The 27,604-nt window shown below is 43.5% G+C and overlaps 2 protein-coding genes across 4 annotated transcripts; one reads left to right on the top strand and one right to left on the bottom strand.

The window, feature by feature from the left end:
* Positions 1-1,386: 1,386 nt before the first annotated feature.
* Positions 1,387-10,428, bottom strand: si:dkey-185m8.2 (trichohyalin). The gene is made up of 2 exons (XM_034164097.1): positions 9,950-10,428; positions 1,387-8,593 (listed from the first exon to the last, which is right to left on the bottom strand). The coding sequence occupies exons 1-2, from the start codon at positions 10,290-10,292 to the stop codon at positions 2,406-2,408; spliced, it is 6,531 nt and encodes a 2,176-aa protein (XP_034019988.1). The 5' UTR covers positions 10,293-10,428; the 3' UTR covers positions 1,387-2,405.
* f13a1b (coagulation factor XIII, A1 polypeptide b) lies at positions 7,102-25,862 on the top strand. 3 transcript variants are annotated; one of them, XM_034164100.1, is made up of 17 exons: positions 7,102-7,112; positions 12,791-12,794; positions 16,285-16,294; positions 17,372-17,575; positions 20,846-21,034; positions 21,339-21,587; positions 21,679-21,797; positions 21,888-21,995; positions 22,218-22,392; positions 22,643-22,781; positions 23,193-23,296; positions 23,553-23,641; positions 23,724-23,877; positions 24,690-24,965; positions 25,048-25,208; positions 25,304-25,440; positions 25,518-25,659. In XM_034164100.1, exons 4-17 carry the CDS (start codon positions 17,389-17,391, stop codon positions 25,657-25,659), a joined length of 2,229 nt encoding a protein of 742 aa, XP_034019991.1. In that variant the 5' UTR covers positions 7,102-7,112; positions 12,791-12,794; positions 16,285-16,294; positions 17,372-17,388. The 3 variants fall into 3 exon arrangements, with proteins under 3 accessions (XP_034019991.1, XP_034019990.1, XP_034019989.1); XM_034164099.1 differs by lacking the exons at positions 7,102-7,112; positions 12,791-12,794 and having other exon boundaries at positions 16,204-16,294; XM_034164098.1 differs by lacking the exons at positions 7,102-7,112; positions 12,791-12,794; positions 16,285-16,294 and having other exon boundaries at positions 17,389-17,575; positions 25,518-25,862.
* The last annotated feature ends 1,742 nt before the right edge of the window (positions 25,863-27,604 follow it).

The following is a 27,604-nucleotide window of genomic DNA, read 5'->3' as shown; positions in this document are numbered from 1 at the left end:
GACAAGGCTCCAACCTGCAAAGCTGATCTGGCAACAGCAATCAGAGAAAGTTGGAGCCAGATTGATGAAGAGTACTGTTTGTCACTCATTAAGTCCATGCCTCAGAGACTGCAAGCTGTTATAAAAGCCAGAGGTGGTGCAACAAAATACTAGTGATGTGTTGGAGCGTTCTTTTGTTTTTCATGATTCCATATTTTTTTCCATCTGCTTGGTCTAAAAAAGTAACCGTTACTGACTGCCACAATTTTTTTCCTGATTTCTTATAGTGTTTCTTAAAGCCAGAAAGTTGCCATTTGAAATGACTTTAGTTTTGTGTCATGTCTGTGATCTGCTTTTTTTCTACAAAATTAAACAACTGAATGAACATCCTCCGAGGCCGGTGATTCCATAATTTTTGCCAGGGGTTGTATATTGTAATAGCCAAGTGGCCTGTGTGTGTGTGTGGGGGGGGGGGCTTTGATCATGCAAAAACCGGGGAGAGCTGACATTTTCCATTTGGCTCGCTTATACATTTCGGGTGAAGGATGAACACTATGAAAACGAAAAGTTGATAGGACAAATATTTTTGGAGAAAGTAGCAATCTTAGCTAACAAATAAACAATGGATGCTGTGCTGCAATGCACTATGGGGGTCTGGGATTTTGAGGTTTTAAATATTGTTATTGTGGTTTATGTTAGTTTAGCAGTGTTGTTTGTGTTATTGATTTGTGTTTTTGTAGTTCTGTTGGTTTGTAGTCAGTTTAGATAAATCTCATGTCTCATGTCGTCCAGAAGTGACTTAAATTTCATGTTGGAACCATGAATGAAATGTTTAGTGGATTTAATGTCATCAGCCATGGTCTTTGTCAAATTAAAATCACCTGCTGACAGCAGCCGTGCATGCGTGCGAGTTCGATCGTGGACAAACAGAGCACAGCTGATATTTGCTGTTTGGTGTGATTATGTATTTTGGGTTCGTTTTTGGGTAGTTTTGGAGAAGCTATGAATATTTGCTGATGTTGCTAATTACATTTTTGTACACACACACTTTTCCAGCAGGGGGCAGTAAATCATCTTTATATGAAAAAAGCATGAGTGTAAGTGCATATAATTGTAATTAGGTTAAAAATACGTGGATGACACACAAAAGTGAAAACACTTATTTCCATTGTGGTCCATTTAAAAATCAAATTACAAAATAGAAGTAATAATAAAATAATAATAATGATAATAATAGTGTGTATATGATAACAACAACCTAAACAATTTGTAAATACATTAAGACAGTAAATTAACATTAAAAATTACATAATTAACAGGAAATAAAAGGGTTGAGTTCTTCTAAAGATTGTTGAGGTCTAAGGTTCTAAAAACATTCTGGACTCACACACCATTCCAACTCATTGCTTAATTTATTACCACCCTTGAAAAATGTCAGTGTATAAACACTACCCAATCTAGAGCCCGTGGATCCCCACGGACTACACACTAGTTCATGCATATTCATGTAAAAGTCCAAGGTGTTTAACTAGAAAAGCACTCTGGAGCGCATTCCTCTGCCAAGGCCAGAGTCTTTGAATGTCACTTTGGGATCATCCTGAGTGTGCAGGTGATGTTATTACCCCCGTCTGTCTGGGGGGAATTTCAGTTCAGTTTTGTGGAAAGTTGGTTTACCTCCAAATTGTCAGAGGCGAGTCTCCGAGTGCCCTCGAGTTACACCTTGAATCATCCTCTCTCAAGGTACCTTTTACTGAAATGTCAGGATCCATATTGGCTCAAAGTGTCACTTTATTGTGTGTCATGTGATACTCACTGGTTTCATCAAAGTCACTGTTAGTTATAAAGAAAGAAACCTTTCCACATGTTAAAAAAGACCCAGAGTCCATATCTGGATCCCGGTCTGGACCAGAAAGTCTTTTGGAACTGTGACTTGGCTTCAATAAGGTGGTAGGAGACCTAATGCACTAATACTGTGTCTGATTATCACTGTGGAAAAACAGTTTTGACATGAAAGGCGGCTCTCCACGTCCATACACAAAGTCAAAAGCTGCACTAACGCATTGTGATTTGATGTCTTGGATCTGGACTAGAGCCTGACCTGCTGATATAAGTGTTTCACGAACATCTCGGTATCTGCGTTATTTTTGCAGATATGAAAACTTTTATTTTACAGAATAAACACTCCAGAAAAATACTTTGGCCGTTGGAAATTGAGTGAATACATAGTTCGCCCAGCAGATGGTGCTATGACAGCACAGCACTGCTGTCAATCATGGCTGGGACCCCATCACCCCTTGCTCACATTAATGAAATGTTAGGAATCGTTCCTGTTTTTTATGTATATATCAGTAGATACATAGGTACCATAATTTATTTTTTTACTCCTGAATATCGGTATCGGCACCGCCTGGAGTCTGGACTTCCTGTTACACCACATGCGTCTCTCTGCGTGTGGAAGCAGCCATGTCCTCTATCTTCTCTAATAATGCTTCGACTGTAGCGGGGCTTTTTTTGCTGCTCAGTATGTGATATCTGCCCCCGCATCGCTCCACAAGCCCCATCAGCTCACCGCTCCTGAGGACGTGCTGCTCTGCGCTCTCCCTTAACGTTTCCCCCCACGTGAACAGCACCATGGTCCGCTGCCAAATCCCCTCCCCGAACAAACTCATATGTTCCTCCACTGCGTGTTTATACTTCTGCGTGCAGTTCAGGAAGGCGGGTATGACCAGGAGGACGGCGTGGGGTCCGGGGTGACACCAGGTGAGGCTGCTGAGGAGGCTCCTCTTCTGTGTTGAGTTGGTGTGCGAGTCTGGCCCGTTTCTCCACCTCAGCCCGAGCGGTTCTACAACAGAGAGGTGGCGCCCAGCTATCTGACCTCTCCAAGACCTGAAGGAGGATCTGACAGGCTTTAGGACCTCCTCCCTGCCCAGGATGGTGGTGACTCCTGCAGGGGAGCGAGGTGACCACATCTCCCCCAACAGTACCACCCGCAGATCTGAACCAGAAGAATATTTGTTCCTGATGTTTCCCTGAGATAACACCTTAAAATCTGCACTTGTCCTTTCTATTTCCTGTTTATCTCCTTTATCTCTCGTCCCCTGTGTTTCCTCAAACATCTCCATCTCTTTTAGTGTTTTACTGTCTGCAGCTGACTGTGCTGTCTTCGGAATGTTACCTCTGTCTGCTTCTTTTCCCGTTTCAAACACCTCTTCCTCGTCCACATCCACACAAAAATCTGCATCCGTAAAATCGAACCAGTCCGTCACCTCTTCACCTCTCTGCTCTTTCTTACTCTCGCAGACTTCCTGTTTTGCACACAGCTCTGCCTCCCTTTCTTCAAGGCACTTCTGCCATGTGGTCAGTTTTTCAGCCGACACCTTTAGATCTTTTTCTCTGTTTTGAAGTTTTTCCTGCAGCACCATCAGCTTTTTTCTCATCTGCTCTAACTGTTGCATCGTCTCGATCACATGCTGGTTCCGCGTCTCTAATTCTGACTTCCACTCAAGCAGCCCCTGTTCTTCACTTCTCAAGTGACACTCTTTGTCCTTTAACTCTTTGCCCTGCTCTTTCAGCCCCTTTACCTTCTTCTGAAGGTCTAGACCGTGAGAGTTCAGCTCCTTCTGTTTGCCTTCCAGTGCTTTCAACAAATACTTGAGCTCCGCTTCCTTTTGCTCGATATTTCTTTCTTTGACTTCTAGACTTGCTTCCCGTTTTCTCAGTTCTTCATCTTTACTTTCTGATGTTCTGGCTTCCACTTTGAGGTGTAGTTTATGCCCTTTTTTGTTCAACTCTTCTTCATTTTGACTCTCGCTAGCTTTTCGCTGCCTCTTTTCAAACCCCTGTTTGAGCACTTCTGGTTCACTTTCACCAAATCTCTCTTTTATGTCATCAATCTCGACTCGTAGTTTGTCGTTGGCCTCTCTCAGTGTTCTCACCTCCTCCTCCCTCACTTCCAGAACACTATTGATTTCAGATTGCTCACTGTTTACCTGTTCCAGATGTTCCCTCATCTCCTTCACTTTTCTCTCACCATCATCTCTTTCTCTTCTCATCTTCTCATTTTGCTCCTGCAGCTCCTCGACTTTCCTCTGACTTTGCTCATATTTCTGGATGACGTCCAAAAGGCTTCGCTGGCTTTCTTCCTCCAGGCGTTGCAGTCCGCTCACAGTGTTCTCCTTCTCCTTCTCCGCGGCTCCGGCCCTTCTCAGGATCTCCTTTTCGTACTCCTCGATCATGTCGGTCATCTCTCTCTCCATCTTGCTCGTCAGCTCCTTCAGCTCGGACTTGGTTTGATCGATCGTTTGCCTCAGCTGTGTGACCTCTTTGTCGTTCTCCTCGTCTTTCTTCCTCAGGTGTTCAAGCTCTTCATCTCTCTCGCGCAGTTTTTCCATCACTTCTTTGTCTTTTTGCCTCTGTTCTGTTTTGCTGCTCTCTCTCAGCTCTTCCATTTCTCTCAAGTAGGTTTCACTCGTCTTTCTCGCCTCGTCGATTGCAGCGTCTCTCTGGCCAGCAATACATGTGATCTCTTTCGTTTTGTTGTCTATGATGTCCATCAGTCTGTTTGCCTGGCTCTCTGCCTTCTCCTCCTTCTTCTTCTGCTCTTCTCTCCATCTTTTCTCCCTGATCTCAGCTTCCTGTTTCATCCGTTCTATCTCGCTTTCCTTTTCTTTTAGCTTTCTGTCGGTGTCATGTAAAACCTCCAGCTTCATCACTTCCAGCTCTTTCGTTCTCTCTTCTGCCTCTTTCTTTTCCTTTTGAAGGATTTGCTCCCTCGCTTCCTCTGATGTTTGCAGGATTATTTCAGTATTCTTGATGTGCAGTTTTAACGTTTCGTTTTCTTCGTTTTTTTGCTGGAGGGTTTTCAAGTGGTTTAAGTTCTCCTCTTCTATCTGGTGCAGCTTTTGTTCCAGCTGTTTCAAATCTTCTTTCAGTGCTTCTTTTTCTCCCTCCCTTTTTTTCAAGCTTTGCTCCACTTGTTTGGTTTCCTTTAAATGAGCCTCCTCTTTCTCTGCACTTTGCAGCATCATTTCATTCACTCTCATCTTCATCTCTTCAATTTCTCTTTCTTTTTCTTCCAATCTGTGCTCCACCTCTATGAGCTTTTCTTTTGTGCTTTCATGTTCTCGCTGTTTTCTCTGCATTTCCATGACATACTGATTTTTCAACTCTTCCATTTCTTTATTTCTTTCCTGCATTTTTTGCATCATATCGGTTTGGTGACTGAGATTAATTATTTCTTTCTCTTTTTTGTTTTCCAGCCACGTTTCGTCTATTTGGGCCTCGTGCTTTTGCTGTAATTCTTTTATTTCTCTCTCTCTTTCCTGCAGTTGTTTCTCACTTTCTTCTGCAAACTGTTTTCTCAGTTCTTTAATTTCTCTGTGTCTTTCTTTCTCCAGATCACCAAGCTGTTTTTGGACTTTGTTTAAGTTTGTCTCCTTTTCTTTCAGTTGTCTTTCCAGTTCAGCTCTTTTTGCATCCATCATTTCTTTCATTTCATTCATTTTTCTGCTCATCTCTTCCTCGTGGTGCAGTTTTAAGCTCTCTGTCTCTTTCTCCTTCTCCTGAATTTTTTGCATCATGTGCTTTTGATGAGTAAGATTAATTATTTCTTTTTCTTTTTTGTTTTCCAGCCACGTTTCGTCTATTTGGGCCTCGTGCTTTTGCTGTAATTCTTTTATTTCTCTCTCTTTTTCCTGCAGTTGTTTCTCACTTTCTTCTGCAAACTGTTCTCTCAGTTCTTTAATTTCTCTGTGTCTTTCTTTCTCCAGATCACCAAGCTGTTTTTGGACTTTGTTTAAGTCTGTCTCCCTTTTTTTCAGTTGTCTTTCCAGTTCAGCTCTTTTTGCATCCATCATTTCTTTCATTTCATTAATTTTTCTGCTCATCTCTTCTTCGTGGTGCAGTTTTAAGCTCTCTATCACTTTCTCCTTCTCCTGAATTTTTTGCATCATGTGCTTTTGATGACTAAGATTAATTGTTTCTTTCTCCTTTTTGTTTTCCAGCCACATTTCGTCTATTTGGGCCTCGTGCTTTTGCTGTAATTCTTTTATTTCTCTCTCGTTTTCCTGCTGTTGTTTCTCACTTTCTTCTGCAAACTGTTCTCTCAGCTCTTTAATTTCTCTCTGTCTTTCCTTCATCAAATGATCAAGCTGTTTTTGGACTTTGTTTAAGTCTGTCTCCTTTTCTTTCAGTTGTCTTTCCAGTGCAGCTGTTTTTACATCCATCATTTCATTCATTTTTCTGCTCATCTCTTCCTCGTGGTGCAGTTTTAAGTTCTCTATCTCTTTCTCCTTCTCCTGCATTTTTTGCATCATGTGCTTTTGATGACTAAGATTAATTGTTTCTTTCTCTTTTTTGTTTTCTAGCCACATTTCGTCTATTTGGGCCTCGTGCTTTTGCTGTAATTCGTTTATTTTTCTCTCCTTTTCCTGCTGTTGTTTCTCACTTTCTTCTGCAAACTGTTCTCTCAGCTCTTTAATTTCTCTCTGTCTTTCTTTCTCCAACTCTTTTACTTGATCAAACTGTTTTTGGACTTTGTTTAACTCTGTCTCCTTTTCTTTCAGTTTTCTTTCCAGTTCGGCTCTTTTTGCATCCGTTACTTTTTTAATTTCATTTGTCTTTCTTCTCATCTCTTCCTCCTGCTGCAGTTTTAAGCTCTCTGTCTCTTTCTCCTTCTCCTGCATTTTTTGTGTTTCATCTTCTTTGTGCCTCTGATGAATAATTTCTTTCTCCTTTTCATTTTCTTGACTGATTTCCTCGAGCTTGGCGGCAAACTTTGCTTTCATTTCTGTTATCTCTCTCTCTTTTGCTTGCAGCCTTTTCTCCGTATCTTTCACAAAGTGCTGCTTCAGCTCTTCCTCCTCTTTCTGTTTTTCTTCTTTCATGGCCCTTATCTCGTGGCGGTGCTTCTCTTTAACCCTCTCCATGGCTTCTTCCCTTTCTTCCATGTTTTTAACTCTCTCTTCTTGGCCTTGAGCTCTCGTCCTTTCCATCTCTTTTTCTATTTGACTGATTTTTCTGTCCATTTCCTCCTGATGCAACAGCTTGATGTTCTCTATTTCTTTCTGTTTTTCTTGCATCTCTCTCTCCATCTCTTTTATTTGCTCATTGATTTTCTCCTCCGCATCTCTCTTGTTTTGTCGGAGGCTCTCCAGCGTTGCCTCTCTGTCGAGGACAGCTCGTTTCAGTTCTTCTTTCTCTTTGTCTTCTTCGAGAAGTTTTCTTTCCATCTCACACCTCAGCTTTCCTTCCACTTCTGCCATCTCCCTGTTTTTCTCTTCCATTCTTCTCTTGTCCTCTCCTTCCTGCCACAAAAGAAAATGATTATGTTGCTTTTTACACTCATCCACTTCTGCTTCTAAAGAACAGGCTTTCTCCATCCACTCTGCTCTCTCTTTCTTTTGCAGCTCTATATTTGTTCTCAGTTTCTCCTCCTCTCTCCTCCACTCCCGTTCCCTCACTCTAAAAGCTTCAGCTCGCCTTTTCATCTCCTGCTTGTTTTCTACGCTGGCACGTTCCAGGTCGTGTACCTTTGCCTGTTGCTCGTCGATTCTTTCTGTCAGCTCTTCGATCTCTCGCTCCTTCATCTCTAGTTTGAGCATGACCTCTGCCCTCTCCTGTCCACTCTGCTGTAGTGCTGCGAGGTTTCGCTCCTTTTCTAGGCTCAGATCTTGAATCTCTCTCTCTTTGTCCTCCGTCAGCCACTGTATCCTCTCCTCTAGTTCACTCATTTCATTTATCCTTTCACTGCTCCCCTTCTCCTCATCCTCTCCTTCGTCCCTTTCAGCTTCTACCTTCCCGGCTGATTTAAACTTCTTCTTCCTGTCAAAAAACCACCTGATGCTCTTCATCTCTCGTTCCCTCATCTTCTTCAGCTCGGCCTCCTGACGGAGCATCTTATCTCCCATCTCCTTCAGGCGCCGCTTGAACTTGTCATTCTTTTGTCTGCTTAGATCCCTGACCTCCTGAACAAGGCCGGAGAAGGCCTCACATCGGTTCCCTGCTGCCATCTTTTCGATCTTCTCCAGAAGCTCTGTCACCTGTGTGGAGGTGCTGCCTCCATCTGTGCTGCTGATGATGTGGTACCTGCCTTTGCACCTCTCCAACAGCCACTGTAGCTCTCTGCCTCCACTCTGGATGTGCTGTTCAATGTCCACCCCCTCTCGGAGCTGATCTCCATGGGTGAATAACAAAACCGTGTGTCTCCACACGCCTTCTCCAAGAAGCTCCAGATGTTCCCTCACATGTCCTGCCCTCACCAGTGTGTCCACCCTCAGAGTCAGCAGTAGCGCATGAGGCCCCGGAGGGCACAGCGTCACACTCGCCACAATCTCCCTTTTCACTCTTTCTTGCGTTGTGCCTGCCACACCTCCCTCCCAGCCCGGCGTGTCCACCACCGTCACCAGTCTCATGGCAAGGTCCTCCATGTGACAGATGCACTCCTCCGTTACTGCGCCTGCCTGGAAGATCCCCGCTCTTCCCAGGATGGCATTCCCAGCAGAACTTTTTCCTGTCTCTCTCTCACCCAGGAGAACCAGCCTGATCTCAGGTAGACGTCGAGACACCTTGGAAAAGGAATGGTGGGCATCAAGCTCAGAGACCTGGAGACCATCATCTGACAGGAAAGAAAGGGCAAGACTTTACTGGTACATTCAAAGACAACTTCCAGCCACAACTGAATAAAGAATGGTAGATGTTCATGCTGCTCTGACTGACATTTTGATCACTATGGGGGGCAGAAAAGATATAAAGTAGGTGACGGACCACAAACACGACTTGGACAAGTTACTATCAGCAACCTGAATCATGTTTCTCGTCCACCCGAAGAATAGAGTCCACTCTATTTGTAGATGCCTACAAATGTGCTTTAGCTAGTAGAAGCCAGACTTATGTTACGAGCTGCTGAGCCAATCCAACTGCTATGTGATCCGTTTGTGAATACTCGGAGGGTCAAACAAACGAGTCTTTGACAGACAAGACTCAGACCTTTTTGTTTAGTAACGAGAAGAAGTTGTAAGTCCTGCCTAGGCACTGAGGCACATTTATGCCCGTGTGTATCCTCAGATACAGTTAGCGTGAAGTGGAAGAGACTCCACGTCTCTGCTGTCCATTCAAGGTCACTTCTCCAGTCAAGGCCAGTTCCCATTTACATTATGAATGACTGCTAGTCAAGCTAGAAAAGTAGGTTTCAAGCTTCAAGAACTTCTTCTGTTTTCAGTGAGCAGAGCTGATGTCACGCGGTGACTTTGGAGTGTGCCCAGAACCCCATGACAGAACCCAAACACCCTGATATCAGGTCAACACAGACTGACTGTATCCCGATTCAGAGGCTGCCTCCTTTGATGGTAACATTCTTCGAAGGTCTTTGGAGACCATGGAGGCTGGAACAAACTGGTCTGAAATGAGTAGTTTAGTGATAATTTTTCAATGCATATGGTTGTACACATGGAGCCCAAAATTGTCCTTTTTTATTTATCTATTTATTTATTTAATTTTCCAACCATTTTGTCTTGCAGAAAGAAAAATAAATCCCACAATGACTCTTGGGAGTGTTCAGACTGCAACAGTTCCATCTGCTGCATCCTTCGTTGTTGGTGGAAAGAAGGCTGCATTCGTGGACTGCATTCTAAGCAGCCTTCAAAAGGAGACCGCTGAGTTGCACCACTGTCACGTATGTAGCTGACGATTGCAGCCTTTGAAGGATGCAGCCCCTGACTACAGACTAATTTCTTATTGAAATGGCTCAATTGTGTGTCAGGCCATCCCATGTGACTTCTGCTCCATGGAAGACACAGATCCTCTCCTGATGAAAGGGGGTGTGGCCAGCAGCAGCTCCTTTCCATTTAAAGTATCAGGGACAGAAAGGAGATTTCATTGAGACCTGTAATCTTTTACAGTTTTATAACACTGAACTGCATCACGTATGATTACGGTGTGTGGTTTGGTGAAGTTTTTGTTTGGGTTGACTCACTGATGATGGCGTCTCTGATGGATCCTCTCTGTATCTGTGCCTCCATCTGCCTCTGTTTCTTCCTCCTCTCCTTCGCTCTCCTCTTCTTGTCTGCCTCCAGTCCCAACAGGACTGTGTTGTCCATTTTAAAATAGCCACTTCCCTCCTTCTTCCCCTCCACCATCAGCTCCAGCTTCCTTATCAGCTCTTGGAGCTGCAGCCCCTCCCCTTTGCTTCTTCTGTCTAAGACGTGGTATCTGTTCCCACACTTCTGGAGCAGTCTTTGGAGTGCAGGTCCACTGCTGAGGATGCGTTGTTCCATGGACACGAGGCCCAGTTCGTTTCCTCTGGTGAACAGCACCATGGTGGCTCCAAACTCCTCGTTCCCAGCTGCTCCAGGTGTTCTGCATCTCACAGGCGTAGTTCGTCTGTCACTGATGCACAGGTCTCGCAACCCAGGAGCACAGCATGCGGCCCAGGCTGGGCAAAGCGAGACACTTTGCAGATGGGTGGTTCCCGACCTCACCAATTGGGGGTACTGTTGAGCGGGTAGTACCACTCCCACCCAGGGGTGTCCACCACGGTGACTCGCCTCCCCGCCACCTCAGCTTGCCTCTTCACACACTCCTCCGTGGGCTTCCCACTCTCAAACCCCACAACGCCTCCCAGAATGGCGTTTCCTGCCGAGCTCTTCCCGGCTCCCTTCCTGCCCAGGAGGACCAGCCGGTAGCTCGGGAGAAGGTCGGAGGGTGAGACAGGTGGTGTGTTCATCACTGCGGGGGAAAACTGATGTCTGTGAAGAAAGCTAGCAGAACTTCCTCAGTGCGGCGCACCGGATAATCTGAACGACGCAGAAACACACACAGACGAGACAGCAGTTCATCATCAAGTCCGCGTTCTGCAGGAGAACAACAGAACTGATCAAAGACTCTGAATCAAACAGTTAACGCTGATGGACGCTCCTCCTCCTCCCCTGTATTTTACAGATACTCACCGCTGTTCGTGACGCCACGCCGGCACCTTTCATCTGTCATCTCCATCACCTCCACCTTCTTCCTCTTGCCATTCCTCTTCCTCTTTTTAAGTTCCTGTTACAGGAAGAATGTCATCGTCAGCGTGACTGTTCAAAAAAATAGAAACTCTGTTATCAGTCGTTCGAAAATGAAGCTTTGGACGCCATTGTGAAGCAGCAGCCCAACGCACAAAGTGGAACGCTTTTTGTCACCGTGTCACGTGCCAACGTGTGGGTTTCAAAAGTGGCTCCTGTGATATTACAGGAAGCTGAAAGATGGCAGATGCTTGTAGTCAGACTTGCACACCAAACATGCGCTGTGCACACGACTCTCGGGTTCACGCGCGCGGACGTGGTGTGGTAACCTGCCAGCAAGGAGGAACTGAGCAGGTGTTGCCTCGTGGTAACGGCGATCTTGAACCATAGTCTCAGTACTTGATGACAAAAGCAAAACGAGAACGCTGGCGGCCTGTGAAAATGGTTGCGTTACCTCAAGGGTCAAGGCTCATAAACAACAGGGTTTTTTTTTCTTCTTCAAAGTGTAAAAGTTAAATTTTTCTAGAATGGGTTACACCTCTTTCATTCGACTTGTGACAGCAGGTTTATCTTATGTATTTTTTTTTTTTTAAATATGCACTTTTTTCTCAAGAATTTCAGAACATTGTGTCAGTTTTTTTTTTTTCTCCCAGATTTTTAAAAATGTTTTTAGAGGAGATGGTTGAGGAAGGGTGGCGTTGGCACCAGTAAAGAAATCAAACCCTGATCCCTGTACAAACTGAAATAGACTTTTGTCACCATTTTTTGCTGTTTTTACCCCATAACTCCAGAACATTCAGTCACAGATAGTCCAAACCATACCTGTTTGGAATCTTTATGATCAGACATATAATGTGGTCTACATTTCAATATGACTGGAGCATTTTTAAATGTTGACCCCCTACCTGGCTACAGCTGCCACCCTGGATGGCCACCGTACTTTTGTGTAGCTCATGGTACACTGTGGCTGGATTGTAAGTTTCATTTAGTCCTATGGACTAATTGTCTTCTCACTGAAAATAATTTAACACCCAGTTAACCGTCTGCCGCTTGCAGCCATTGTGAAACCTCATGACCCCCCTGGAGTAGACTCAGACCCCACGTTGGGAACCAGGGATGAAGCATGTCACTCTGTTTTAATTTTGCATCAGACTGAACATTATTCCACATAAAATTGACCTTTTTTTTGGTCTGTTTACCTAAATAGGACTCAGTAATTCTTTGTCTGGGAGATGCATTTATTTTCTAGCAGCACAAATCAGTGTCATTATTTATTTATTATTTAGGAGCCGTCTTGCGTTGGACATGTCCTTGGATCGGCACGTTTTTAGCACCCTCGGCTGAATAAGCACAACAACGTGTCCAGTTGTGTATTTAGCAGGCGTCCGGTTGGGTCTATGATTCATCCTGTCCTGGGCTCTGGTCAGGTTCAGTCAAAGGAAAAGACTGAATCACACATATTGATTTGGCAGCGTGAACTTGACCGCAGCTGTTCTCAGGCATAAAAACTGAATATGATGGATGTTTTCATCCTGCTTTATGCAAATGTCAGATGACAAACTGTTTTTGGGTTTTCAGGAGCAGCTGAAGCTCTTACATGCTGTTGACATTTAGTAAACTGGATTTCAACTGACAAGCATCCTGCAGAATTTTTTTTCCCCAGTGAAATGAACTGTTGCTGAAAGGAAAAGAGCAAACACGTAAACATTCTGTCTTCTCCAAGTGTTCTGTCAAGTTTTATTCTGCTGTGGTGTTTGTGGGTGTATTTTTAGTTTTGGTTCCACATCTGTAAGACTTGAGTTCACTTTTAAAAGCAGCGTAGTCAATAAACTTTCATTTAATTATAATGTGAGGGTTCATCACTCTGTTGCTGTGGGGAAGTGAAACTGAATTTCACCTCATGGTCAGTGTGGAAACTCTTTTCTGTGAACAGGAATAGGAAGGAAACAAAGAGAAACATTGTGCAAAAGCTGTTTTTTTTTTTTTTTTTTTAGTTTAAAGGAGAGGTCAGCTTGATTGGTGGTTTAGAAGATGACTTACTCTGGACTGGCAAACACAGTGACTCCCGGTGCACACATCCGACCCTAAAGATATATATATAGAGAGAGATATATATATATATATATATCGTATATATACTGAAAAGAACACTTTTGTAGTGTTTATCTTTACATTTTGGTTTGGATAACCTTTGGGTTGACGCAGGTTAAGACGGTCCTTGATGATCAGAGGAGGTCTGCTGAGCTGGGTTAATCTGTACCAGCCACCTATCAGATAATAACTGATGCCTGTTCTGTTCAGATTGCAAGAAAACTCATGCAGACTTGTTCGTATGTAACATCAGGCATTGTGATATTGTTGCACATAGTATAGACTGAAGGTTTGAGTACATGTGATCATGAACCATCCATGGTTCTCAAGACCAGGCACCTACAACCCCTGGCAAAAATTATGGAATCACCGGCCTCGGAGGATGTTCATTCAGTTGTTTAATTTTGTAGAAAAAAAGCAGATCACAGACATGACACAAAACTAAAGTCATTTCAAATGGCAACTTTCTGGCTTTAAGAAACACTATAAGAAATCAAGAAAAAAAGATTGTGGCAGTCAGTAACGGTTACTTTTTTAGACCAAGCAGAGGAAAAAAATATGGACCTCACTCAATTCTGAGGAAAAAATTATGGAATCACCCTGTAAATTTTCATCCCCAAAACTAACACCTGCATCATATCAGATCTGCTCGTTAGTCTGCATCTAAAAAGGAGTGATCACACCTTGGAGAGCTGTTGCACCAAGTGGACTGACATGAATCATGGCTCCAACACGAGAGATGTCAATTGAAACAAAGGAGAGGATTATCAAACTCTTAAAAGAGGGTAAATCATCACGCAATGTTGCAAAAGATGTTGGTTGTTCACAGTCAGCTGTGTCTAAACTCTGGACCAAATACAAACAACATGGGAAGGTTGTTAAAGGCAAACATACTGGTAGACCAAGGAAGACATCAAAGCGTCAAGACAGAAAACTTAAAGCAGTATGTCTTAAAAATCGAAAAATGCACAACAAAACAAATGAGGAACGAATGGGAGGAAACGAGTCAACATCTGTCACCGAACTGTAAGAAACCGCCTAAAGGAAATGGGATTTGCATACAGAAAAGCTAAACAAAAGCCATCATTAACACCTAAACATAAAAAAACAAGGTTACAATGGGCTAAGGAAAAGCAATCGTGGACTGTGGATGACTGGATGAAAGTCATATTCAGTGATGAATCTCAAATCTGTATTGGGCAAGGTGATGATGCTGGAACTTTTGTTTGGTGCTGTTCCAATGAGATTTATAAAGATGACTGCCTGAAGAGAACATGTAAATTTCCACAGTCATTGATGATATGGGGCTGCATGTCAGGTAAAGGCACTGGGGAGATGGCTGTCATTACATCATCAATAAATGCACAAGTTTACGTTGATATTTTGGACAATTGAAAGGATGTTTGGGGATGATTAAATCATTTTTCAAGATGATAATGCATCTTGCCATAGAGCAAAAACTGTGAAAACATTCCTTGTAAAAAGACACATAGGGTCAATGTCAACGAGCAGATCTGATTTGAAGCAGGTGTTAGTTTGGGGGATGAAAATTTACAGGGTGATTCCATAATTTATTCCTCAGAATTGAGTGATTCCATATTTTTTTCCTCTGCTTGGTCTAAAAAAGTAACCGTTACTGACTGTCACAATCTTTTTTTCTTGACTTCTTATAGTGTTTCTTAAAGCCAGAAAGTTGCCATTTGAAATGACTTTAGTTTTGTGTCATGTCTGTGATCTGCTTTTTTTCTACAAAATTAAACAACTGAATGAACATCCTCCGAGGCTGGTGATTCCATAATTTTTGCCAGGGGTTGTAAGTGGTTCTACTCTACTCTTTTCTACTCTTCTGTTTTACTCTGCCCTTTTTAGATATTTAGATATTACTTAGTATACTGGCATAGTTCCACGTTAGAATTGGAATATAATATATAAGATATACCTTACTGAATTTTCATGAATACAATATCATATTTTTATGCCTTTAGTACCAACAGGTACTGACGGGTTGCAGCAGCCTTGCCATAAACATTCTGTTGGTTTGATTTATCAACATTTTTTTAATCATTTTGAAATTTGGCAATAACCCTGCAGCTGTTGAGATGTCCTTGTGATGCAGATGGTTACCTGCGGCACACAACTTGTGTTTATTGACTGATCTTTGTCTTTTTTTCCCCCCCTGTGTAAATGCAGGCTTTTTGTTTGCATGTCTAACATATTTATTACGTCTCCCAAGGATGTAATAAAATCATCGGCCTTTATTTATTTGTCTGTCTTTTAGCAGGATTACCTCAAAACGTCTGCACGGATTTTGATTACATTTTCATCACAGATCCACAGATAGATATTAGGCCATAGAAGACTCCATTAAATTTTGGAGGTGGTCCAGATCCGGATTCTGGATCAAGATTTCACTTCATATAGGATTTGAAGGTTTACGTGAAAACTACTTCACAGATTCTCACCAAATTTGCACCACAGGTAGATATTTGCACTTGGAAGACTCCACTGGATTTTGGAGGTGATCTGGATCCAGATTGGCGGACAGAAATCTCGGATTGCTCTTGTTGGGTAGTTTGTGCTTGCGTTTGTTAGTAGCTTTTGATCAACAGATGTATACGTATAATCTCAGTCGGCCTTTATAAAAGACCAAACTACCCAACAGGCAGAACTTCAACCAAGGTTTGGATCAGTGTGGAAGCTTTGGAACATTGTCCTGTGGCGTTCCAGTGAGTTGAGTTGGTTATTTTTCCCCAGAGAACAATAAGGCAAATAATACCAACCATTTGGTTCACATCTGGAGGCTAGAACTCACTGTTTCACACTTAAATAGGTTTGAATAAATACCTCCTACACTGGGGTTGGAACACTGATTGGTCCAGTTGTACTTGGTACTATAGCTGGAAGTCGTAGTACCAGAATTACCATTAACATTTGCAACACAAGTCATTGTTGTAGAAAGTAGTATTAAGTGTCCCAGCAGATATTAGTGTCATTAAACTGAAACATATATATTTGCATGTTGTTTTGTCTCTGTAGCTGTTTGTTTGTTTGTTTGTTTGTAGCTGGGACACAGATTCCACCCGTTCCACATGCTGGACTGTTGAGCTACACCCAGCAAAAAAAAAAAAAAAAAGCCCAATTCTTCCTCGCCCGCGTGGGGTATATAAGCAGAAGAGTCCCAAACGGAGCAGAGAGACACACTGAAGACCAACTGCAGCTCCACTGAGGTACGTCCACTCTGCCTCTCAAACCATTTCCAGCTGTGCACGTTTTTCACGTATTTAACAGCTCTGCAGATGAAAGCTCTGATTTGTTGCACTGAACTTTGATTTACCAAACATTCCTCAACAGCTTGGTCGTTGCCCTTTAAAAAAAAAAAAAAAAAGCTTCCAGATGTGCTGATGCATCAGAGCGTCGTCTTTAAAGCGCTCACATTGTTGTGCAATCAATGAGACGATCCTGCTTTAGCCATTTAATTCATGTTTTTGCACTTATCTTTTAATTGCTGTTGGGTTTGCATTCCATCCTGGAACTGCTTCCAGCTTGCACAGGAACTGTTTTAGATCCTGGACCAGAACAGGCTGGTTTCATTGTTCCAACTCTTACACATTTTTGCATGAAAGTGAGTTTTTTTTCTATCAGAAAAACAAAATAACAGCATTTATGTCCCCGTCATAATTTGTATGTTTGTGTTCAGAGCAGCTGTTGGTTTCCTTTGAGGTCTGGCAGCCTGCAGAACCATGTCACATGTGCCAGCGGTGACTAAAGTGAAAACAGAGTGCTGGCTGTCCTAAGCGATGACTCACACGCTGCATGCAGTGACTGAACACATTCCAGACTTCTCTCAGCCACATTACACAGCCTCATGCCTTGGCGTTGGCCAGGTGCTTCCATCTTGCCACATCCTTATAAAATCACCAGCGACGTGCGGCGTGTTTTTGGTTTGGGCCGACCGGTGTGGCGTGATGTCATTTTAGTTCTGTTTGATGGATTTAATGAGTCACCCTGAGCATAACGGGGTGTTTGTTGAAATCAGTTTAACGTGTCCAAACCCAGTTTAAACACACGGGTTTGTGTTCTCCTCTGATTGTTTGTGCTTTTCATTATGTGGTTCACTACAAATAGAAATATTTTATTTGGTGGATTTTGTATCTTAACGGGTTTCTAACATTTAGACTAGACAGTAAAGTCAAGTACCATATTTTTTGGAGAATAAATCCCTTTTTTTTTTTTTGTCAAACCCGCTGAATGAATGAATGAATGAATGTATAATATTTCCACATTTTATTTGTCTCCTCTTGCAGTCACAGGTATTATCACCATGTCTGACCAAGGTGCCGTCGTGACTCCTTCCCCGCCGCCCCCCGCCCCCACTGGCCCACCACCCAAGCTGACCAACCGAGGTCGCACCACAGACACCGTCGCCAGCTCCAACGTAGACACGGCAGACTTTCCTGAGCTTGAGTACTTTGTTGCACCGGGTCCGAGAGGGTTTCCACTGCTGACGGGTGAGGGAGGTGTCAAGCAATGCATTAGCTTCAAATGTTGTCATCTTTTGCATGTTCAGTGATCATCTGCACAAGATCATTTCTTCAAAGGGACCAGTGTTATATTTATGAAGGCATCTTGTGAAGATGTCTCATGTGCACTCAGTAACTAACTTGGGCAGACAAGTTGTGTGCGCAGCAACATGATTTTGTGTGTATGTGGTGGTGGTGGTGGTCTCATCTTTGCTATTATCTTGCTATATGAGCAGATTATCTTGTGTAAGACAGTAAAATAGTGTGAGCATTATGATTATTTTATGAATTAAAGTAATTTTGTGCAATTAAAACAAGCACCTTTTGTAAACAAGTTAGTATCATGTGCAGGCAAGATTGTGTGCAAAAAAAAAAAAACGGCATGTGCATGAAGGAACAAGTTATTATCCTGTGTCTCTTGTCATGTGTGCAAGATATTTTTGGAATATCTTGTGCATATGTCATAATTGTGTCTGGAATGCACTATTTTCTTGTGCACACAAGCGTTTTATCTAGCGGGAACCAGATGAGCTGAGTGTGCAGGATAACTGTGTAACGATGATTCAGTGGGAGGGGAGTCGAGGATCTGACCTCCAGTGCCTCAGCAGTGATGTCTGCAGACTTGAAGACAATAAGATCTGACAAAAAAAATGAAGGGAAACAGAGGGTTCAGAAGACAGACGTTGCAGTGCATCGCGGTTTGAAAAGATAACGTTGTCTTTCTCACACTGACGCAGTTTCCAGTAGATTTATCAACTGACTGACACATGAGTGGCGTCCAAACAGGCCGGATCCTGAAGGCGGCGCTTCGGCGGCTTGTCACCACACTCCAGTGGTGATGACTGTCACCGAGCCGTGCACAAAGCGCTCTCCACGCGTGACAGGCATTCACCACTGGAGGGTTTTTCTCTTCTTTTTTTTGGTACATCAGACAATAACATCAAAGTGACAGTAAACAAACACAGGTTGTTGTACCAGAGTTGCGTTGCCACTTTTGACACTTGCTGGCGCCGAATGATTTGTCCTGTTGCCTCCAGACGTCACTCGCTGTTTCACTTCAGGTCTTTTTATGACGTTTTTCATGAAGGCGGTGACGTACGCAGGTGATTTTAGGGCCAAAGGTCAAAGCATGTATTTGTTCCCGCTAAAGGTCGCTTACACACTCAAAAAAGTCAACAACCGTTCGAGTGATTGTGGGGAAAACATGACGCTTGTAACTTAGCAGATATTCACTGTGTAATAATAATAATAATAATAATAATAATAATGCAATATTCCTTTTATTTTGAAATGTTGCTTGGAAACGTAGTTCCTGGTCAGGTGTGTTGTGCACAGGGATTCCACGTCTGCCAGGTTCTGACACATTATACAACTCGTGTCCTACAGGCATCCATTAATTTAATGTTTGATCAGATTTACAATGACATTGATTGAAGTGTGTGACTTTGTATGTGTGTCCACGGTGGCTTGATGGACGCACACAGAGCCACACACACACACACACATATGGTCCTTTATGGTGTAGATATTTTAAATAAAATGCTCACAAAGGAGCCATTCACTCATGCTAACATTAGCCCTTAGCATAACCCTATGTAATGCTAGCTAGCGATGTCTAAAAGATGGTGTCATCTTCAAGACATGTGAACAATTAAATCCATTAAGAATCACTGCTTTAAGATGTAAAAAACTTAAATAAACTTAATTAAATACATAATACGAGGTCTGTTAGAAAAATATCCGACTTTTTTATTTTTTGCAAAAACCATATGGATTTGAATCATGTGCGCTTGCATCAGCCAAGCTTGAACCTTTGTGCGCATGCGTGAGTTTTTTCACGCCTGTCGGTTGCGTCATTTGCCTGTGAGCAGGCTTTGAGTGAGCACTGGTCCACCCCCCCTTGTCGGATTTTCATTGTGAGGAAAATGTCTGAACGGCTGGAGCTTTGCTGCATCACATTTTTCCAGAAACTGTGAGAGACAGCCAGGTGGACACCATTTGGAAAATTCAGATGGCTTTCAGGGACAATTTTATGGGCATCACACAGATTAAGGAGTGGTACAGCCGGTTTAAAGACGGCGCACAATGGCGGAGGGTGCGCCGCGCTCCGAGCAGCGATCGACAGGCTGAAACGACCAGATCATTTCCAAAGTGAACGCTGTGTTGATCCGGGACGTCGTCTGACTACCAGAGAAATGGCAGAAGAGGTGGACATCAGCACTTTTCCAGCACATTCCACTGTTAAAGGAGATTTTGTCATGAAAACAGGAGCGGAGGAATTTGCCACGGAGCTGCTAATGGCGCGGAACGAAAGCACCTCCGTGTTGGTCTCACAGGACATGCCCTGACATGCCCAGATCTTCGACAATTTCTCGGATACTCACTCGACTGAAAAGCCACCCAAAGCTGTCTGAATCTTCCGAATGGTGGAAGAGCTGGGCATGTCCCGTGAGACTTCCAACACGGAGGTGCTTTTTGTTCTGCGCCATTACGCGGCTCCGTCCTGACACGCAAATTCCGCCGCACGTCTTTCATTACAAAATCTCCTGTAACAGTGTAATATGCCAAAAAAGTGCTATGTCCACCTCTCTTGCCATTTCTCTGGTAGTCAGACGACGTCCCGGATCAACACAGCCTTCACTTTGGAAATGATCTGGTCATTTCAGCCTGTCGATGGCCGCGGCGTGCCCTCAGCCGCTGTGGGCCATCTTTAATCTGATTATAATGCTCCTTAATCTGTGTGATACCCATAAGATCTTCACCAAAAGCCATCTGAATTTTTCGAATGGTTTCCACCTGGCTGTCTCACAGTTTCCAAAAAAATTTTGATGCAGCAAAGCGGCAGTTGCTCAGCCATTTTCCTGACAATGAAAATCCGCCGAGGGGCTGGACCACTCCTCCCACAAAGCCTGCTCACAGGCGAATGACGCAACCGACAGGCGTGACAAAACTCACACATGCGCACGAAGGTTCAAGCTTGTCTGATGCAATCACACATGATTCAAATCCATATGGTTTCTGAAAAAAATAAAAAGGTCAGATATTTTTCTAACAGACCTCGTATGAAATAAACTCCTTCTTCATGTTGCTCACAAACCAGCTTTAGAGGTGGACACCGCCACCTACTGTATCGGAGTGGGTAGAATCACGCCATTAATTATTCTAAGTCAATACAGTACAGAACGTGAAACAGTGAAATTAAACCATCTGCTTTATTTAATGTTTTCTCTCATCCTGCTCTGTATTTTTCCCGTTCAGAATTTCAGGACGTCACAAAAGTGAACATGCTGAAGGAGCAGCATGGAAACAACAAGAAGCAGCACCACACCTCGTTGTACAACTCTAACTTCCTCATCGTACGTAGAGGTCAGGAGTTTGAGGTTAGGATCACTTTCAGCCGCACCTTCAAGGCTGCTGACGACAAGTTCGCTCTGGAGTTTGTCATCGGTGAGGCGCCGTTTTTCACCAAACCCCAACTGACCATTTTTTAAGAATTTGAAGAACTTAAAACCAAAGAAACCATGTGGTCACATGACCAACCTGTGCAGTCCTCTGTACTAGAAGCTACAGTGTAAATGTTACAGTGTTAAATTAACACTGCAGTGAGTGCCGAGGGTGCCAGTTCAAATCAGTGTTAATTTAACACGACATAATTCAGAGTGTAGTTCATGTCTCAGGGCCTGTATGGGATGACACAGAACGTGGTTCCTGGTGTAGTTCCTGTTTTCACTGACCTGTTGCTGTCTCTCAGGATCCAGCCCGAACTACAACAAGGGCACCTACATTCCTGTCTTTCCCACTCAGGAGCGTCAAAGCTCTTGGGTGGGACGCGTCACCGGCATGTCGGACAATGTGGTCACCATGGGCGTCACCCCCGCAGCAGACTGCATCGTGGGCAAGTACCACATGTTCGTGGCCGTGCTGACACCCCTCGGCATCCGCAGGACAAAACGGGACAGCAGCCAAGACCTTTATATTCTCTTCAATCCGTGGGTGGCAGGTTGGTTTCAAACTCACAACCACATATTTAGATATTTTGTAAAAAAGAACAGTTGTTGTAAACGCCTACATGGACCGCTGTCGCCCCTCAGCCGATGCCGTGTTTCTGGATGACGAGAAAGAGAGGGATGAATGTGTGATGACCGAGGCGGGGATCATCTACCACGGCGCCTACGACGATGTGGCTGAGAGGTCCTGGAACTATGCACAGGTGGTAGAACATCTAGGATTCAAGAACTGTCTCCTCAGTGCCATGTTTCTTTGGATTGAAGTATTTTTGGGGGGTTTGGGTTGTTTGTAGTTTAACTACGGGATACTGGATGCCTGTTTGTACATCATGGACAAGGCCGAGATGCCCATCACCAACAGAGGAGACCCCATCAAGGTGGCACGGAAAGCCTCGGCCATGGTGAGAGAAGCACAGAAGACAGACAGAGACACAGACGATAAGAAACAAAGCAGAGACCCACAAAGTCACAGGGTCATAGAGACGTGACGTAGGACACGAAGGACAGACAGAGGCAGCTGTCCTGACTCTCACCTGATGTCACCTAAATTGTTAAATACTTTTAAAAGTCCTCTGAATGTGTTCTGTGTCTCACCGGAGCAAACGTGTCTTTGTTGTGTGCAGCTGAACAGCCGTGATGACGACGGCGTGTTGTTGGGGAACTGGAGCGGCGACTACACCTATGGCGTAGCCCCCACCTCCTGGACAGGCAGCACGGACATTCTCCTGACCTATGCCACCAGCAGGGCGCCCGTCGGCTTCGCTCAGTGCTGGGTGTACGCCGCCGTCTTCAACACCTGTGAGCGCTGAGGATTTTGGCAAAAAATGCCTCTTTGAAGCATTTGGCTCGGTTTAGGAAGTCCTTCACATTTAAAGCAACATGCACACAAACTGGTCTTTGAGCCGTCTGGTCTTAAGCGACCAGAAGATGTTTTGTAGGATGCTTCGCTATCATCACCGTCCATCCAAGTCATTTTTGGATGTTGGACAGTAAAGTTGCATCTTTTGACCCGACTGGACCTTGATTCTGTTTTGACTCTGTGTTCCAGTCCTGCGCTGTCTCGGCATCCCGTCCCGGGTCGTCACCAACTACTTCTCCTCCCATGACAACAACGGAAACCTGAAGACTGACATTATCCTGGATGAGAATGGCAGGATTGACCGTCACCGGACCAAAGATTCTATCTGGTACAATAATTTATTATTTTTTTAATCAGAGGGAGAGCTCAGTGTTTGATTTTTAACTGAGAGGCGGTCAGTCTGGTCCATCAGTCTGTCCAACACATGTCTGCCACCTGCTGGACATGTCTGGGAAGAACCATCATCACACGTGATAGAAATTAGGAGCAGGTGTAAAGATGTACATCTTGGAATGAGCTGGTCAGATATCCATGTCTTTGCTTGTTATGGAATTCATTCAGCCGCTCCATTTTAAAAGTGCCATCAGCTCCGTAGTGCCACCTTTAGGGCACTTTAACTGCAGCAGTGGGAGAGTTAATATTATATTCAACAGCAACAAATATAAATACATTTTAACAAAGGATTTCTGTTGTCCTAAACATCTGTAATATGGAGGTTTGGAATAATTTCCGTTGTCAGGAACTATCATTGCTGGAATGAGTGCTACATGTCCCGACCAGATCTCCCACCGGGATTCGGAGGCTGGCAGGTTGTGGACGCAACGCCACAGGAGACCAGCGACGGTAATCAGAATAAATATCGGCATTAAAAATTTAAATTTATCTTTTTTTTTAAGAATTGTGACAATTTTAAAACGATTACTGGTTTTTGGGGTATGGCGGTAGCATCATTAGCTTGAAAGGTCTCACACAGGGAGACCTTTCAAGCTAAAAACTGACACAAACAGTAGAAGACTTTGTGCTGTGTGTTATAGGTTTGGACATAATGATTTAAACTCATATCAAATCAATATTTCAATTTCCTTTGTTGATCCTGCAGGTTTGTACCGATGTGGACCGGCGTCAGTCAAGGCCATCAAACACGGGGAGGTGTGCTACCCATTCGACGCTCCCTTTGTGTTTGCTGAGGTAAGCACCCTCATTCTAATGTTTTCTTTATGATGTCACACATGTGGTGCGTCTGATTGGCCTTCTGTCTTTCTCCCTGCAGGTTAACAGCGATGTGGTGTTTTACGCCCGCATGAAAGACGGAACCATGGAGCCGGTCAAAGTCAACCCGACTCACGTGGGCCGCATGGTCCTGACCAAAGCACCAGGAGACTTTACCCGCCGTGACATCACTACGCAGTACAAGTTTCCTGAAGGTCAGAGTCAATTCTCAGCAGACATGATTCACTATTTGACTTGTGGAGCCAAAAAATGAGACGACACATTTGTTTAAAAGTAAATAAGTGCACATTTTATTGCTGTTCGTGCCAATAACGGCTATTTTGACATGAAATATCAAAAACCCGTGCCTGGACTTCAGAGGCCATTTCCTTTGACTCTTCCATCAGAAATTCTAACTTGAAAGGGGCTCTAAAGGACATTTTAAACATTAATGGAGCAGCCAACAGCTACTTTCTATGAGAGGATTTCGTGGCATAATGTCATCGTGTACAGAGAATGAAGCAACACTCCCTCTGTGTGTGTCTTAATTTCAGCTTTTCTGTTCCTTGTTTAGATATCTGCTCTGGCCCTGCATGTTTAGTGCATGTCAATCCCAGCCTGTGCCATTTATAAATGGACAGCAATGCTCAGCACATAGCACTGCCTTCCAGATGTTCCTGAATCAAACCACATTCAGGAGATAATAAGGTCTCTGAGCATGAATCTGATCTGGCTTTGGACCTGTTAGTGGACTCCAACTGCCCACGCTTCTGGTCCATGCAGAGGAGGGAGGGTTGAGGGAGGTAGTGACTGAAAAAGGAAGCTGTGGTTTGGTCCTAAGATGCTGGTGTTAGAGTGACATCTAGTGGCAGGAAATTATGTATAGCACTGCTAAGGTCAAAGGCAGAATAATGATAATAAGAGGCAGAAGGTCAAAATAGCAGGTGATCAGAACCTGGATTTTAGGAATCAATATGTTTGCTAGCACATACAGTAGCTTTGTCATTTGCTTGAATTCCGACCCCAGGCACTCGCGAAGAGCGGACCGTCCTTGAAAAGGCAGAGACTTACGGCTGTCACCGAGAGAAGTCCGAGCCTCCTCCAGCTGACGTGGACCTGGTCCTGCCCGCTCTGGAGGTGAGCGTGGGCGACGACTTTGAGCTGAGCCTGGAGTTCGTAAACCGCAGTAATCAGCAGCGCACTGTGGATGCTTACGTCAGCGGCAGTGTGATGTATTACACTGGCGTCATTTCCTCCGAGTTCCTCTTCAGGACTCCTTCAGTTACCGTTGAGACGAACAAAAGTGAGTAAGCGATGGACCTAAAAATACCCTCGAACGTCTGAGACGACAAAACCCACTGGACTGATGCTGTTTGTGTCTTCAGGTGTGAAGGAGTTAATGTATGTCGAGTCGAAGAGATACATGAACAAGCTCGTGGAGCAGTCGAACCTCTACTTCATCGCGACGGGGAAGGTCCAAGAAACAGGACAGATAGTCACTGCCATGAAAGTCGTCACCCTGCACAATCCCAAAATCTCTGTCAAGGTCTTGCAGAAGTGGGCACATGAGATGCACAGACACTCTTTGGATAATGGAAGTAAACTGTAGGTGTGTTTGTACGTTTTCTACCACGTGTTTAGGTGTCCGGCGTCTCCAAAGTCAACGAAGAGATGATAGCAACTGTGGAGTTCAAGAACCCCTTCAGCTATAGCTTGGAGGGGGTCTACGTCCGCATGGAAGGACCAGGAGTTATGTTGCCTCGGAATAAATATTACAGGTGAGCTTTGTGTTGTCTTTACATTTCTTTACATTTTGTCCAATATATATATAAAAGTCCAATTCTGTTGGATTCAGTTTGATCCCAGGAGGCTCTTCCCTGACCTGGTCTGAGAATTTCAGCCCGCAGAGGGCTGGTCCCACCCAGCTGATCGTCACTCTGGACTGTGCCGCTCTCAGGCAGGTTCACAGCCAGACGTCCTTCACCGTGGAGCAGTGAGGATCAGCGACATCGGTCGACCCAGTTACCCTTCAGGCAAACTGTAGACCTAGTCCATAGATTCATATAGCTGTAGGTTTACAACTTTAATTAATCTGGTATAGCTTTGGCATTTGATGGTAGTTTTAGTAAAATGAAAGCCATAAGATACTGGACTGTGTCCCATCTCAGTCGCATTACCATTTAAAGCTACAGTATGCAGGATTTAAGGGCGTTTATTAGAAGAAATGGAGTACAGCATTCAGAACCATCTGTTCATTGGTGGTAATTAGTTACCTGCAGTAACGAATCTATGTGTTTTCATAAGCTTAGAATGAGTCCTGTTTATGAGGGGAGGAGCGGCCCCCCTCATAGAGGCCGCCATGTTCCCCCGCCATGTTAAAACCACAGTGCAAAAGGGACATACTTACTTGGCCTTTCATATTTTGCCGCACAGCAGTAAGACTGAAGGAAAAAGGATCAAGGACTCAGTTGTTGCTTCCCTGTATGTATCCCGTGTAACTTGTTAGCCTGCGCTAGCAAACAGTAGGCAGCATTGTCTACTGGTTGCTAGTGCAGGCTAACAAGTTTGAGGACCCGCATGTTTGTGAAATGGAAAATCATACTTGTTGCTTATCAAGAGTGCATGAATTCCCTTCATCGGAGAAAAGAAACAAAATTGTGAGTGGTGACGGGATAATGCAGTTTACACTCTCACCACTAGATGACATTAAATTCTACACACTGTAGCTTTAAGGTTAAAAGATGCTTCAGTTTAACTGTGCAAACTGAACTGGAAATATGGGTGTGACAGGAATAATTGTCTGTATAAAATCTAGCATGGAGCTGAACATTTAAAATGTGTCCTCCAGGGGGCGAATTTGTGCCTTTCCTCATTATCTCACTCCAGCTCTTCTGTCATTGTCAAGTTGCATTTGTGAAACAATAATAGACACAGTCACCATTAATCAAAGTTTTTGTTGCATGTTTTGTCTTCTTCTGTTATTCTACTTTAAGGAGTATACTGCCCCACAGTTGATGCAGGTATTGCAGTTTGCAGCTGGGTCAGAATTTGGGACATTTTACCTTTTGAAGAACTAAGAATTCTGCATTTAAAGGAACAATGTTATACATTACTGACTTTTTCAAGTGAATAATAAAGTGCTCCTGGAAATTTCTGGAGGGATTTTTTTTTATTATTAATTAAATACGATTTGTGCTAAAGAGTAAAAAGTATATTAACGTTAAAGCTGTAGTGTTTTATATTGGCCACTAGATGGCAGAAGAGCGTCAAGATCAGAACAGCAACGTCAGGGTCATCAAGTCATAACTTAACATTTTTAGAAAACAAATTAAGTTTTACACATCTTTCAGTCACGGTGAATCACCAGCGGTCCCTTCTTTCATGTGTAAGTCACTTTCTTTCTTTTTTTTCTTCAAAACGTCTTTGGTTCCTTCTCTTACAGCTAAGTTAGCTTGTTAGCTAGTCCAGGTTTTCGCAAGCTAGCTGCTTTTATATTCGGTTTTAATGTGTTAATAAATATAAAATGGACAATTTTGGTGTGTAAAAGTTGGCGTAGTTGATATGATGGATATGTTTTTTTCCCCTGTAATTATCGCCATAAAATAACGTTTTACAATCTGTGTTCAAAGTAGCAAGTTCATTAGATATGCTAATCCCCATTTCTGGGTTATCTCCTTGGAAACGTCCAGAAAAAAAAGTCTTCCATAATTCCACACACACGTTACAAATGATCAACACATACACTTATGAAATATATTTATGGACAACAAAAGCCACATCACTCACTGCTGGAAGAGTGTATATACTGATGTAATTCAATTCTGAGGAAAATCTCAGCTTTGGTTTTGTGTTCAACAGAGTTAATTGGAATTATTTTAGTGGATTTATTGATCCAGAAATCATAGTATAGACATGATATATTTGATGAAGTTGCCAAATCGA

The sequence above is a fragment of the Thalassophryne amazonica genome, chromosome 23, assembly GCF_902500255.1.
Source record: "Thalassophryne amazonica chromosome 23, fThaAma1.1, whole genome shotgun sequence".
Classification (NCBI taxonomy): Eukaryota; Metazoa; Chordata; class Actinopteri; order Batrachoidiformes; family Batrachoididae; genus Thalassophryne; species Thalassophryne amazonica.
The sequence above is the reverse complement of the archived record's forward strand: the minus strand, read 5'-3'. Positions and strand labels throughout refer to the sequence as shown.

Excerpts from the sequence above, each read along its gene's own strand:
- si:dkey-185m8.2 (XM_034164097.1), bottom strand. The coding sequence starts at position 10,292 with ATGGTGCTGTTCACCAGAGGAAACGAACTGGGCCTCGTGTCCATGGAA. Across the intron at positions 8,594-9,949 it reads CATCAGAGACGCCATCATCA|ATGATGGTCTCCAGGTCTCT; the intron begins GTGAGTCAACCC and ends CTTTCCTGTCAG.
- f13a1b (XM_034164098.1), top strand. The coding sequence starts at position 17,389 with ATGTCTGACCAAGGTGCCGTCGTGACTCCTTCCCCGCCGCCCCCCGCC. Across the intron at positions 21,588-21,678 it reads CTTCAATCCGTGGGTGGCAG|CCGATGCCGTGTTTCTGGAT; the intron begins GTTGGTTTCAAA and ends GTCGCCCCTCAG. Across the intron at positions 25,441-25,517 it reads CCTCGGAATAAATATTACAG|TTTGATCCCAGGAGGCTCTT; the intron begins GTGAGCTTTGTG and ends TGTTGGATTCAG.